The sequence below is a fragment of the Papaver somniferum genome, chromosome 9, assembly GCF_003573695.1.
Source record: "Papaver somniferum cultivar HN1 chromosome 9, ASM357369v1, whole genome shotgun sequence".
Taxonomy (NCBI): Eukaryota; Viridiplantae; Streptophyta; class Magnoliopsida; order Ranunculales; family Papaveraceae; genus Papaver; species Papaver somniferum.
This window is the reverse complement of record NC_039366.1, coordinates 12,074,382-12,088,890: the sequence shown is the minus strand read 5'-3', so window position 1 is coordinate 12,088,890 and position 14,509 is coordinate 12,074,382. Positions and strand designations below refer to the sequence as shown.

The window sequence follows — 14,509 nt, the reverse complement described above, 5'->3', positions numbered from 1 at the left end:
TTTTGGTGTCTACATTTTGCCCTTTTTTCCTTGAGTATTGCTTGAAGAGCGATCGTTAAGGAAAAATCCGTTTTGGTATAGTCCTTGGAGCGAGACGTGTGGTGCTTGAGTTGATGACTTTGACCTTTGCTGATGAAGGAACGAGCGAAAGAATAATTAATTGAAAAGTATATACTTGCCTCTTATTCTTTTGCGAAGTTCCGAACTTCGTTGTTGTATAGATGCACCATTTCTTGATCTTGTTGTTGTCGATCATGAGTTGTTGTTGGGACCATTCATTGCTTCACTTCAATTTTTCCCTTATATGTTTGGTTGTTGATTCATGCGTTATTATTTCGTGGATCATAATTCCTTCGTCTTGACTCCTCATGCCTAAGATTTTAATCAATCCAATCCTGATCTCTACTCAACACATCTACCCACTTTGCAGAGATTACGTTCGACGGCTCCCCTTTTTCGTATATTAAGTCGTCTTCCACGGCGTGTATCGTCCTCAATAAGAGCCGAGAAGTTTATTCTTCTGTCGGGATCAGCACAACCTCGCTAACTTGCCTCAGCTTTTCCTCCAAGGCTATGTATTCCTCCTAATACTCATGCAATTGTTTGTATGGTGTCCGTAAAAACGGTGATATCTGCAGAACTCATGACTCCTAGTCCCCGGAGTTGGTTCTCTTCCCGAATTCGGCAGCACCGGGATTTTCTCCGTCAGTACTACTTCTCTCCACAGCCGTGTTGAGCCTCGGGAGTTTTAACTCCGTCCATGCTATCATGTTCAATCCCTGCTTCGCTGGCTTTATACTCTTAGTATGGTGACTACCGGCCTCATCACCTCGCGACTTTCGGTCTCTTCGCAGTGACCCGCCTTGATTTTGGTCATCTCGTCTCATCTCTCCCCCAGTGTTATTTCCAACCCTGCATGGGTCAGAGTGGCTGGAACGTCTTCCTCCTTCGTCCATTGCGACTCATTTTTCCTCCGTGATCTTTCCACTCCACTTGTACCCTCAATATCCGTAGCTCATGTAATATTTCGTGATCCACATTCCCTCATCTTGTCTCGCCAATGCTTCTTTCTCGTTTATTTCGTTTGCTCTCATCCTCACGCCTTCTTCCTTCTTCGCATCTTAGCCTATGATTTTCGTATCTCGCCTCCACTAGACGTATCCTTAGGTCTCTCTCCCGGTCATATCCTTCTAGTATCCTTTTCCTTTGCATTCCTCGTTCGTATTCTTCCTCGTAATCTTCATAAGGTCCTTCCCCTTGATATAGGATCCGTTTTTGGGACGAAGTCGTTATCGTTTCTGAATTTGTATCTCCTTCTTGCGAGATTCCCATCACCACTTCGTTGTTGTGTTCATGCCCTTGTTGTGTCATCTGGTCGCCTCATTTTGCCATTCCATCTTGCTTTTCCGATTGGTACCTTACTCGATGGGGTGTCTTACTTGGTTCTTTCGATGTCATATCCTTATCAACATCATCTTCCTCCTCCTCTTCTTGATTCGTCCCCTCTTACGTAACAGCCCCGACTTTCATGATTCAGACAGGTTTCTTCATGGATTCATTTTCTTTGCTCGGCTTGTTCTTTCGTCGTCTTACGGTTTCTTGTCCTTTTCCTCCCACCGATGTCCTTCCTTTTCTCCGGTCCTCCAACCGCTTGATCGTACCACCTCTTCGGGAATTGCTCCTCCCGGTCCTCATATCTCGCAGTTCGTCCAAGACCTCCTGGTTCAAGTTTTCTTCATTTTCTGCGCGACATTTGCCTCTCTCTTCGTCAGGCCTTTCTTCTCCTCGTCGTAGCTCTTCCTCATGTCTCCGATTTATTTCGTGTTGCCTTTCGTTTCATCTTCGTATCTCCGCCTTTCATCGTAGTCCTCGTGAGCATATCTCCCTTTTCCGCTATATGTGTGCCTCCTTTTGCATTGGTGGATGAAGGAACTTAAGCTATCCAAAGCAAAAGTAATATAGTGCTCCTTTGACGCCTCCGCCTTACGTTCGTTAAGTCTTGAAGGTATTGGTCTCGTTTCATGTTGTTTTTGGTTCCTTGTTGCATGATTTTGGTTTTTCGTTCATCCATTGATCTTCGCGTTGTTTGGATCTTAATTCTTGTTGTTTCGTTGTTGCTGCAAGTTCTCTTCCTCATTTTCTTTGACTCATCGATTCGCTTTTGCTGCAAGTTCTCTTCCTCCACGACTTCATTCAACTTTATCTCTTGCATTGCATCACTTCATTGCCTTCAATTGTATTACTTGATAATCGTATTTCTTCATTTCATGTTTTTTCTTTCTTTTGCCTCTTGAATACATTTTTTTTCCCTTGCTGCTCTACGAGGTCTTATTGCGCCTCCTAGATAAGGTCTTATAGCACCTCACCCTCTCATTAAGGGTCTTAATTCGACGAAGTCTCAGGTGCTCGTTATTCTTGCGAATAACGATCCATCAACCTCGCCTTAACATTCTCTATTGAGGTCTTACTTCGCGGCAATACGACAGGCTTAGTTATTCCCATGAATAATAGTCCCATGATATTCTGTATTTTTTGGTCACACAACTCCCTAATCTGGAGGGTGTCGTCCCTTTATGTTCCCCCTGATTGCCCCTTCAAGGAGGTTAACCCTAACATGCATGTTGGTCTCCTCCCATCCGGTTATTACGACAGTCAGTTATTTTTGCGACTTCTTATCCCTTTCGCCGTTGTGGGTATTGGTTACGAAGTCATACCCTAAGTGAGGTTTCTTTAGGACCGAGTGCATCGTAGCCAAGACTTGCCAGACATACATGGCCGGTAACGCTCCAGACGTCCCAGGCACCCGCAGCTCAACCGAATACGTCGGCGCCTTGGTCATATTTCTGCACCCCTTACCGAAGGCCATCATAAAAGGGACCCTCAGCGGATACGTCTTATCATTGCCCCTAGATTTCTGTCTGAGAGTTGTTCACGATGCGCGTTAGGACTTTTCCTCTTACACTTTCGTGCGAACTAGGGTGCACGCCGTGGATTCCCAGCCTTCCTAGGCGAAGGTTTTAAGGTTTATCTTAAACCGTTTCGTGGATCTTATTTGCCTCCTAATGTGAGGTCTTACTTTCTTTTTCTGAGGTCTCATTTTTCCCGATTAATAACTTCTATGTGCTGGTCTTATTTGCCTCCCTACATCGATGATTTATCATATCGATGGCTTTGCGCGTTTCATGCCATCATCCTTTCCTCCTCTACGTCAATGATTTATCACATCGATGGATTTGCGTGTTTCCTCTTTGGTATTCGATCATCCTTTCTTCCACTTCGTCAATAATTTATCACATCGACGGCTTTGCGCGTTTCCTCTTTGGTATTGCAATCATCCTTTCCTCCACATCGACACATCCTTCCTTGTCCTCTTCCTTGTCTTCTTCGGGTCATAATGAAGTTATTCAACGAAGTGTAATTACTATTTCATCTTTCCTTGTTTGCACGAATCGTTCTCTTTAGTTGATTCCGTCGTCCTTATCATCATTCTCTCCCATCTCTTCGTAAGGTGATTCCGTCGTCCTCATCGATTGATTTCGCCCCTTTCCGTCGTCTTCCCTTCCATCATCTTCGCCCTTTTAGGTTGGTTTTAGCTTCGCTAGAACTATCAACTTCGCAGGGGTGATCGCCTTATTTATTCCTTGGATACTCGTTACCAATCATCGTGAACCGAGACCTTGACGCTCCACATAGCTTAGCTTCCGTCATTGACCCATATGATTTCCCTAGCCTTTCCTTCGCCTCTCATCTTACCGCCTTCTTCTTCGGTTGATTGCTTCCGTAAATAACCATTCTCCTTTGTTTGCTCCTGGAGTAGCCGAAGGTTTCCCTCGTCTTTCAAACTCATCCTTGGCTAAAGGTATTCCGGTAAAACGATTTTTGCTTCGTTATACTCCACTCCTGACGAAGCAAAAATGTGATTACTGAAAATCTAGCAACACACCCAAATGGAGAATATGCAAGATCTAAGACATAATAAACACTATAACTTAAAATTATTTATTAATCCCAAGAGAAATACAAGTTACACTCGTGGGTTACAAGGAAACCCTAATCCCTTCTTCCAGCCTATGAATTACAAGGAAACCCTAACTCTCTCTCTCTCTCTCCTATGTTAGACCTTTCCCTCTCCAAAAGATCTCTCCCTTTACATTGTCCAAAGGTCTCTATTTATAGGCCTAGGAAACCTTAGTGGCATATAACTCATATCATCTCGCCGAGTTACTTTATGCTTCGCCCGGAACATATTTCATAAAGTTTTTCCCCACCTTTCGCTGACTTCACGTGGTCTTGTCGGGACACCTGTCCTTTTTGTTGCGCCCTACTGCTCTTACTTCGCGGTTTATCTTCTTCGCCAAGTAATCTTTTCATGGCTTCGCCTTAGTATCTTGATGGTCCTTCTACTTTATTCGGGGTGGGGAGCTATCTCGCGCTTGGGATTTGTATTTCACCTTCTGATGTTGACTGATTTGACAGGTCACATATGAATAATTCGGTTTATATAAAAAATTTACCATAAAAAATCAACAAGAATAAAAAGAAGTTCAAAATGCACAAGAAGTACTCAGAGGCAATGATCTATGTGAAGAAAGAGACTCTTATTTGGAGTCCGGACTACTTACTTATATTTGTCAGAGGTTCATCTACTCTTAAGGTCTTTGTCATCATCATCACAATCTAGTATCACGCTGCTTCTTTTACCACTTCTGCTTAATCTCATACCCACGTCGAGGTGATGGACTCCAATAGCACCTCAGCTCCAATAGTTTGCATTGTAACTACTGGAAATCCAGTATCACACCCAAGTAAGAGAAGAAACAGATTTAAGACATGATAGAGGTTTTGGATAAGAATATCTTTATTGATTAACCATTCAAGTAGTGAAGAATACAAGTTTCTTGAGTACAAGGAAACCCTAATCTCTCTCTCTCTCTTAGCAGAGCTCTCCATCTCCAAAGAATCCGACCACTTATACATTGTCCAAGGACTCCTATTTGTAAATTAATTAACCCTAATGGTGTACAACTCATTTTTCTTCGCATGGATCTTGTGGAGATGTTTTATATTTCGCCCAGATCATTTTCCACGAAGTTTTCCCCTTTCTTTCGCTGTCACCTTTGGGTGTTTGTCGGTACAGTTGTCCCTTTTCTTGCTCCATAATTTACTTACTTCGCAAGTTATATTTCTAGCCAAGTAACCTTACTTCTTCCATTTCTATTTCGTGGCCGGTGTCTTGCCGGGTACTCCAACTGATTCTTCGCAGTTTAGGTTCCTTATGCGAGGTACTTCGTTTTTTGGGATTCTTCGCGCTTTGTGTTATTAGTTAATGGTGAGGCAATTCTCAAATTAGATTTGACAAGTTACTGACCGAGATCTTTAAGTGAGGTTCTTCAGTCCTATTTCGTGCCTTCCTATGTGGCCACTTGGCGAGCCTATTTTGTGTACCTACATTTTGCCTTTTCTTATTTCGTACGAATCTTATGAGAACGGAATAAGAATCAGTTTAGGTTCCTTGGCCGCCACGTTCTCCACCTTCATGCTTCCACGTGACCAAGTTCTCCTGGTAACCGGTTATTACCGGTCGAGTTTCCTCGAATGTGTCGACAACTTGCGCTACCGGTCATCCTTTACCTGCTATAAATATCTACTTCCCTTGCTCTTGTTTCCTTTCTCCCGAATTTCTTACTTCTCCTTCATCATTATGGCCCCAAAGACTGTTTCCACACCTACCGCACTCAAAAACTTGGAGGAATTCCAGGTAGATTTTCAAAACATGGGTTTAACTTTAACCCCTGCCATCAATTCTTCTGTAACTCCCTCTATCCCTGCAACTCAAGACATGGAACTGAAATATAGATGGATTCAATCCGATACTTGGTCTGTAGACAAGATGATTGTCACTGCCGGCCAATTGAGAGCTGGGTTATCTTTTCCCCTCTACAACCCTTCTAACCCGGTTTTTCTTGAGATTTTGAATAAGCTTCACTGTGGGGCCTTTCAACTTTATGGTAATGTAATTCGTATCTCCAACGAGTTTGCACTTCGCTCAGGAAACCGTACCTCGCAGGTTGTATCAACAACTGAGGAATTCAACCCTCGCGACTACAAGCAGACACTTTCGCATCCAACTATTCCGCGAGGTTTACAAGTACTAGCAAGCATCATAAGTGGGGTATTGAGATCACTCAGAAGATTATCTCGGCCTCATCCAAAGCTCCTCTTTTAAACGTGTATCTTCTCAAACTAGAGAAGGACAAAGACTGGGTGAGGTTCCCTCTGGAGGTAGGGGGTCCCTTGATCTGGGGTTTTGACGAGAACGGTATTCCTAGAATGGGTCCTCTTTCCAAACATCGTCACCTCTCTGCCTGTACTCCCTGGAAGCTTCGCTGGTCCGTGCCAGCTGAGGTATCATCTTTTCTCTTATACCTTCGTCTTTCCTTTAACTTTATCGGCCCTCTCATCCTTTCTCTTTCTTATTACTTAGTATGAAATGGATGTTGTTGGTATTCTCAAAGATCACAAGGGAAGGGTCGCCGGTATTTAGTCTCCTGTTCTAAAACAGGTAACCACTTCGCCCATCAATTTATTTTCGGTGTGATTACCATAAATTCTAACCTTCTATTGTTCGCAGTATGACGTTCCCCTTGTCAAGCAACCTTCCTCTGATTCAACTAAGGGACGAAAAAGGCGTGATCATCCTAATCCGCTTCCTTCTCCTGTTCAGGTATCTTTATTTCGTCCATGTTATCATTTTGTGTGTTCTGGCCCTTTTATTTATCGACTTTATTGAACTTGCTACTTCGCAGACTGATGTTCCACCTACTCCCTCTTCTGGCGAGCCTAAAAGGCGACGCAGAGTCTTGTACTTGGATGCTTTGACCGTTGTGAGGATCTCTGTTGCTTCGCAAAGTCAACCTTCAACTCCTAAGCATCAGTCTTCCCTATCTCGTACAACTGCTTCCCCAAAGGTTGTTGATTCTCCTACTCCTCCTCTAGGCGAGTATCATGAGAAATCTAAGGCGAAATCACCTACTCGTGAAAAAGGGAAGCAAGCGGCTGTGTCTGTGATGTCTAACCCCATCTATGATATCGATATGAAGTTCCTTCAAGATATCTATAACAAGGATCGCGAAGATCCTGCTACGAGGTCTCGTGCACTTAAATCTTTGGTGACTTTCAGTGCTGCCGACTTTCTTTCTCAGGATTCATCCGTATTATTGAATGCTTTTATGAACGTGACTCTCCAAAAACATTCCGCTTTAATGAATTTGGTGAGCCCTGCATACCTTTTCAACTGTATCTTTGCAGTTTTTCGTGATTTATTACTGAGTTCTGCTTCATCGGTTCACATGAAGTCAATCGTCATATGACTAGCTTAGTGAAGACTAGGTTGGTTCGAGAAAATATGAAGAAGGTCGATGCCCATATCAAGTCTTTGATGAAGGAGATTAAAGAGGAGAAGGAGTACTCCAGCAAGCAAGATAAGAAGATGGAGAAGCTTCAAAGTAAGTCCCCTCCCCTTGCAGATCCATACCTTGCCTTTGTTGTTACTTATGTTATTTTCTTATTTCGTATTTCGTCAAGGTAGATGCATGCAACAATAAATGGATGCTTCCGAAGCGTCTGCCTCGCTTGAAGACATTCGCGCCGAGAATTTGAACCTTTTGACTCAGAATGACAGCTATGTGTCTGAAAACTTGATTTTGAACGAGAAGGTCGAGACTCTCTTTTCGCGAGTGGACCGCCTGTCTGTTGATTCTGCTCGCACTTCATCTTCATGACGAGAATGAACGCCTTAATTCAGAACTTCAGCGGGCCATCAATTCCCTTACTACCCCGAGGCATCTTCATGTTTCATCATTATCTGCCTATAAGAGACTGGAGGAAGACAACGAGCGTGCGATCTTCGTAAATATCACAACAAAGTGGATGGTTTAAACGAAGAAATTGATTGTCTGAAGAAAAAGGTGGAGTTTATTTAGGCTCAGCTGGATAACCCCTCATGCTCGAAGTCTGTCAAATCTTCCTCTCAGGTCAAGTCTGCGGATCTTCGCAAGAACAGAGGTGCTCTCGTCATTCAACCTAGCCAAGATACCTCAAAGTCTGGTCATGGTAAAGGTTGGGACAATGCGTACACTAGATTTGCGTTCAGATCCAAGATTCAGATATGCAGATCTCCAAGATGGATCATTTATATACCGATATCCAAGAAAATTTAAACACAACTATGCTACAGATGGAAGGTAGATCTAGGTGCAATACGAGATATTATTGGTCACGTCCAATTTCAGTTTTCTGATAAAATTTTGTTCTGTTTGCAGAGTCCGAGGAACGTTACAAGAATCAAGTTCTTCGCCGTTCCCACGAAAGGGACGAGTCTCGCAGGGAATTTTCTCTCCTCAAAGATGAGGTTAAAGATTTGAATGATGATATTGACGAGATGATAGTAGATTCTGGGAAAGTAGCAAAGTTAACTCGCAAGAATCTCCAGATTCTCCCAGTCTCTCTCTTTAACAACTTCTGCGATGAGAAAGGCATCCCTCATCCTACCTTTCCTCTGGAGGCGCTTTCTGATAATGAGCAACCAAGGACGATACAATTATCTTGGGTGAAGAGGAAAGATTTGTTGAGGACGATGAAAAGCTGGAGATCGAAGAAGAGACAACCAAAGAGGAGAAACCCCAAGGTGCATTTGTTCCTATGAGTCTCCCTGGTTAGTCCTCAGGTCCCAATGCAGATACTGCTTCTGGCGAGGCTGGTGCTGGCATTCCCGAAGTGTTAGTCACTCATGACACTCCTCTTCAATAGAAATCTTAACTTCTTCTCTTTAATACCCTTAACTTCAATATTGGTTATACTGAGAATAATTTCTCTGTCTGGGCGCTCCCAAGCTTGGGGGGCAGGATATCTTGGGCCTTTATGTATTTCCGACTTTCTTTAAGTAATGCTTTTGCTGATCACATAATTTTTTCTTTGAAGAGTATCGCTTCTCCCTTAATCCATCTATCAAGTATATACTCTCCGAGGGAATATTCAAAAGAATAACAAAATTTAAAGTATATACTTGCCTCTTATTCTTTTGCGTGTTTCCGGGGTATAAAATGAAAGGGTGATATTTCGTCATTTTCACTTCGCACATAATCTTTTAAAAATATGATATTTCTATTTATTTCTTGAGTTCTCGCCTATGCCTCTTGTGTTGTTCTTGTCTTTTATTGCTTTATCTTTTTATATTGACTTATGTTTTCCTTTCTTATCTGTTTCATATGTTTCATATTTCATGTGTTACTTTTCGAGGTCTTACGTTGCCTCGTAATTAAGGTCTTATTGTGCCTCATCCTTTTTGAAGGATCTTAATTCGATGAAGTATCAGGCGCTTATTATTCTTTCAAATAGTAATCCCTCAACCTCGTCTTAACATTTATGTTGAACCCCATCTCACGACAATGCGACAGGCCTAGCCACTCCCGTGAATGATAGCCCCATGACATTGTCGTCTTTTCGGTCACGCAACTCCTTAATCTGGAGGGTGCCATCCCTTTATATTCCACCTGATTGCCCCTTCAAGGAGGTTAACCCTAACATGCATGTTGGTCTCCTCCCATACAGTTATTACGACATTCAGTTGTTTTCGTGACTTCTTATCCCCTTCGCCCGTATGGCTTGAGGTTGCGAAGTCACACCCTAAGTGAGGTTTCTTTGGGATCGAGTGCATTGTAGCAAAGACTTTCCATATGGTCATGGACGGTAACGCTCCAGATATCCCAGGCACCCGCAGTTCAACCGAATACGTCGGCGCCTTGGTCATACTCTGCACTCCTTACTGAAGGCCGTCATAAAAGGGACCCTCAGCGGATAGGTCTTATCATTTCCCCTAGCTTCCTTTCTGAGAGTTGTTCACGACATGCGTTAGGTCTTACCTATTGCACTTTCATGCGAACTAGGGTGCATGCCGTGGACTCTCAGTCTTCCTAGGCGAAGGGTTTAAGTTTCCCTAGAAACCGTTTATTTCGTGATCTTATTCGCCTCCTAATCTGAGGTCTTACTGTGTTGGGGTTTATTTATTTTCAAATGCCTTATGAAAATTCGTATCTTTGAATCAATCTTCAAAATATTATTGTTATTATTTTATAAATCTGATACATTGCCAAATGATAAGTTCACAAGTACATTTTATCGTCTCTATGATTCTTCCTTGATATCGACGCTCTTCCTCTAGGCGGATGTGCTCAGACTGGCACCTTTTCAACTCCTTCATATTCACCTCGTTCCTGATGTTGAACAATGTTGAAAATAAGGGGTGTCTGGCCTACAGTGCATAAATAAACGATCGTACTAAATCTTCTTATGATAGCCTTCCCCTTAGTTCTTTGCAAATCGTATCCCACCTTGCCACAATATTCGCAATCTTTTGTTTTCCCTTTGTTTCAACGAAAATAGTGCTGCTATTTCTGGTTTACATGGCTCACTTCTCGCACATTTGTTCATCATTTCTAGTTCTTCCCGCGTTCCAGATTTTTTCCATGTCACTGGGCCACTGCTCGTTGCGCCTTTTCTCCTTGTCACCATCAATTGCTGCATGCGATATTCCTTTTCCATGAACTCCCTCCTGCTTCTTTCTATAACTCTTTTCAGTTCTTCTCGTTCATGTTGTTCCCCTCGCACTTCTCTATATCGCCAATACTCATGACACCTTTCAATTGCCAATTTCTTTCCCGAAGAATTTTCTCCCCTTTGAGTGTTATGTTCTATTTGTTTTCTTTTTAGGTAATTGTTCTTGATCAAGAGCTTCTCGTTTTGCCTTTCTAGTCTTATTCGTTATCTTACCAACTCTTCCTTCTTTCGTCTTTCTTAGTAGAGTTCCTTCTTTAATTGCTCCATCCCCTTGTGTTCGTCGCATGCCTCACTTTCCTTACCCAAATACCCGGGCAATTCAACACTCTTCTCTGCCTCTTCGTGTCTCTGGTATACCTCGTGTTTCCTTTCCTCCTCTGGCCTCATTTTGTCTTCGTTCCTCCTTTATTCCTCATACCTTCGTCTTTGATATTCCCGTCTAGTTTCCTCCAACGTCCTTCTCAGATTTATTTCTTCACTACTTTCTCTTCGTTGTCTCCTTCGCCACTCTCCTCCGTCGTCCTCGTGGGCGTACCTCCTCCTCCGTGTCTATACTTCTCCTGACGATATCGTGTTTCCTTCCGAGTCCATGTCTTCTGCCGCCGTTTCCTCGTTAAGTTGCCGATTTTGTAGCGCCAACATAGTGTTTTGCCTCATCAACCGAGCATGCTGCTCTGCTAGATCCGTGTCTCGTTTTCGTTCAAGGCGAAGTGTCTCCCTTAACTGCTCCAGCGTCATGTGTTCCTCATCGATGTTTTCTTCCAACTCTTCATGGGTCATTTCCTCCTCTAAAACGGTGTCCCTGTCGGAAGTATGTACCGATCCTTCCCTAAAGTCATTTTCATCGGTCTGATTATTCCTTCGTTGGTTCACGCCTTGTCTTTCCCCTGCAATCGATGTTTCTTCCCTTTCCATTCTTCCTCCTCTTTTTGCTTCCAAACGTTTGTTCCTTCTCATTGCTATCAAGTGCCTCGGTCGATCTGGTGTTCTAGCCATCAACTGATCCTTGATTCGATCTCTTCCAACTAATTTCTCGCCTTGAATCTTCCGATGCACTATCCAAGGCTCACTCTCTCTCCTAGATTTCTAGTCTTGACTACGAATGAATCGTTTAAGATCTACAAAACCCTAATTTTAAAACAACTCGCCAAAATATCTAACTTCTACAATTTAAAAGCAATTTCAACCTTTCTCAAACTATTAGATGAGGATGAATCCCCGATCTAAGTCCCTGTTTCTGGACGCCAAAATGTAACTACTGGAAATCCAGTAGCACACCCAAGTAAGAGAAGAAACATATCTAGAACATGATAGAGTTTTTGGATAAGAAGATCTTTATTGATTAACCATTTCAAGTGGTTAAGAATACAAGTTTCTTGAGTACAAGGAAACCCTAATCTCTCTCTCTCTCAGCAGAGCTCTCCCTCTCCTAAGAATCCGACCACTTATACATTTCCCAAGGATCCCTATTTATAGACCAATTAACCCTAATGGTGTATAACTCATTTTTCTTCGCCTGGATCTTGTGGAGATGCTTTACATTTCTCCCAGATCATTTTCCACGAATTTTTCCCCTTTCTTTCGCTGTCACCTTCGGGTATTTGTCGGGACAGCTGTCCCTTTTCTTGCTCCATAATTTACTTACTTCGCAAGTTATCTTTCTAGCCAAGTAACCTTAGTTTGTCCATTTCTATTTCGTGGCTGGTGTCTTTCCGGGTACTCCAACTGATTCTTCGCAGTTTAGGTTCCTTATGCGAGGTACTTCGTTTTTTGGGATGCTTCGCGCTTTGTGTTATTAGTTAATGGCGAGGTAATTCTGACATTTGATTTGACAAGTCACTGATCGAGATCTTAAAGTGAGATTCTTCAGTCCTATTTCGTGCCTTCCTATGTGGCCACGTGGCGAGCCTATTTTGTGTACTTACATGCACCTTGTCACAGAAACCTTCCAGTTGAGGACTATGATCAGCTCCTCCCATGTAGCATGCGCCCACCGGGGATGGTTCTACTAATTGATGGGACAAGTCATCAACACCATGCTTTTCATAACTCAAGAATGCACCCAAAGCTCCTAGAAACCCCTCGTGAGGCAAAAACATAGCCTCTGCTGCACCATTGGACCAGTATCGAACATCATATGATATCGTATTCATTGTATAAGCATTTCCCCTAATGAAAAATACACCAAAATAGATATGCTTAACTCCATATTCGCGTGCGGTTAAGTAGGAAATTTGGGCAATGTTGTATGAAATCATACGCAACAGAGACAGGGATATGTCTTCAGGTTTGCAGTCTTTAGGCTTTTTCTTTCGAGACAATACCTTCCCGAAGCTAGAAGAAATTGTTGATGCGGAAACTCCGATCTTAGAATAGTCCATACCACCATATATGTCTCCAACAAGCAAGTCTAATGTTTTATTATCTCCCCGCTTACTAAGTTCTATCAAATCATCAAAGCTTTCGCAACCTGTCATTGCCATTCCCATACCACAATAAGTACCACCTCCTACATGTGACCCGTTAACCCGCTCGAAAGATCCCTCTCCATCCACCTTAATAATGCTAATACCAGAACCAATATTAACAAGAAGATAAGGGAATAAATCCTCTTGGTTCATTTGTACAAATTCTTTTTTCCCTTCTATGTGCGCGAAAACTTCATACCGGATTGCCTTGAGCAAAAAGTTGGCTCCAGCTACTAGACAATCCATTTCATCTTCCTTGTCAAGAACAACTCCGAACTTGTCTTTGAAGAGGTCCGCAAACGCATATGCTCCGCCACCTGTTGCCTTGATTATCACATTATTATTCTGTGAATCACTACGGTGAAGCAGTTGCTTGGATTGGATAAATTGTAAACACTCGTTAATATTCCAATTTTCAAACTTCATGAAATAAAGCCTTCCTCCGGGAACAGGACAGCTGCTGCTGATTATGTTATCATTAGAAACTCCCTGCAGTGTCTCATCCGGAGGAGTTGTCTTTTGATTATTAGCATCTACCAAATAATTCTCCTAATATATCAACTTGATTATAAAGCCAGATGTGATATATCATCAGCCTGGTTAGGTAACAAAATTGCAGGATCCTTGTTCTCCAAATTCCAATGTATTTCAGCACCACTAACATCTAATTGAGGCATACAACTACACCCATGACGAACCATCATTGAAGTCATGTTTTCTTTCATAATAATATAATGCTGCTGCTGCTGCCGTTTTCGTATGGGTCTTTGTTTGATTGACCCGCCGATTTTCTCTTTTCCTTTCTTACCTCGGACGGGTAGCTGCGGCTAGGTTGTGAATGGGGGAGGTACAGGAAAGTTGGCCTATAAATATATATGCTTTGAGTCGTAAACTCGTGGGTATCTCTTCTTCTAGAAGACCATACCAATTGGTCTTCTGATGACTTGATCAAGAGTAAATTATTCTTATAACCTTATATATTATGGGTCTTATTCTCTTGACCCCAAAGTCATTTAAATAAATATGTAAATTGTCCTGAGATAGATTACCAATATAACCTTGCAGAAAATAAGAAATTCACCCGTTACCAATTATTATATCCCAACTTCTCCACCACCAACTCTCAGAGAAACAGTAAATCTGAGATTTATTCATCGTCATCTTCTTCATCGTCCCATTCCTTCGTCGTAATCTTCTTTATCGTCAAATTGAATCATAATCATCAATTATACCTCTGTAGATTTGAAGTTTTAAATGTGAAAGATAAAACCTAGAAAAAATACGAAAGTAATTGAATCATCTGATTAATAAGTACAAGAAGCATTGAATCACTTCATAAATGGAAAACGAAAGGTATAATTTTTGTTTGATTTATACCATTTGGTTGTGCATAGTTCATTTTAGTTAATAATTTCTGCACAAACTAA

General features: G+C 42.2%; 1 protein-coding gene across 1 annotated transcript; it reads right to left on the bottom strand.

Annotated features, from left to right (window-relative positions):
• Positions 1–12,413: 12,413 nt before the first annotated feature.
• On the bottom strand, positions 12,414–13,795 carry LOC113311376 (pantothenate kinase 2-like). Its single transcript, XM_026560215.1, is given in 2 exon segments — positions 12,414–13,651; positions 13,654–13,795. Coding segments are annotated over 2 exon segments (1,380 nt in total).
• Between the last annotated feature and the right edge of the window lie 714 nt (positions 13,796–14,509).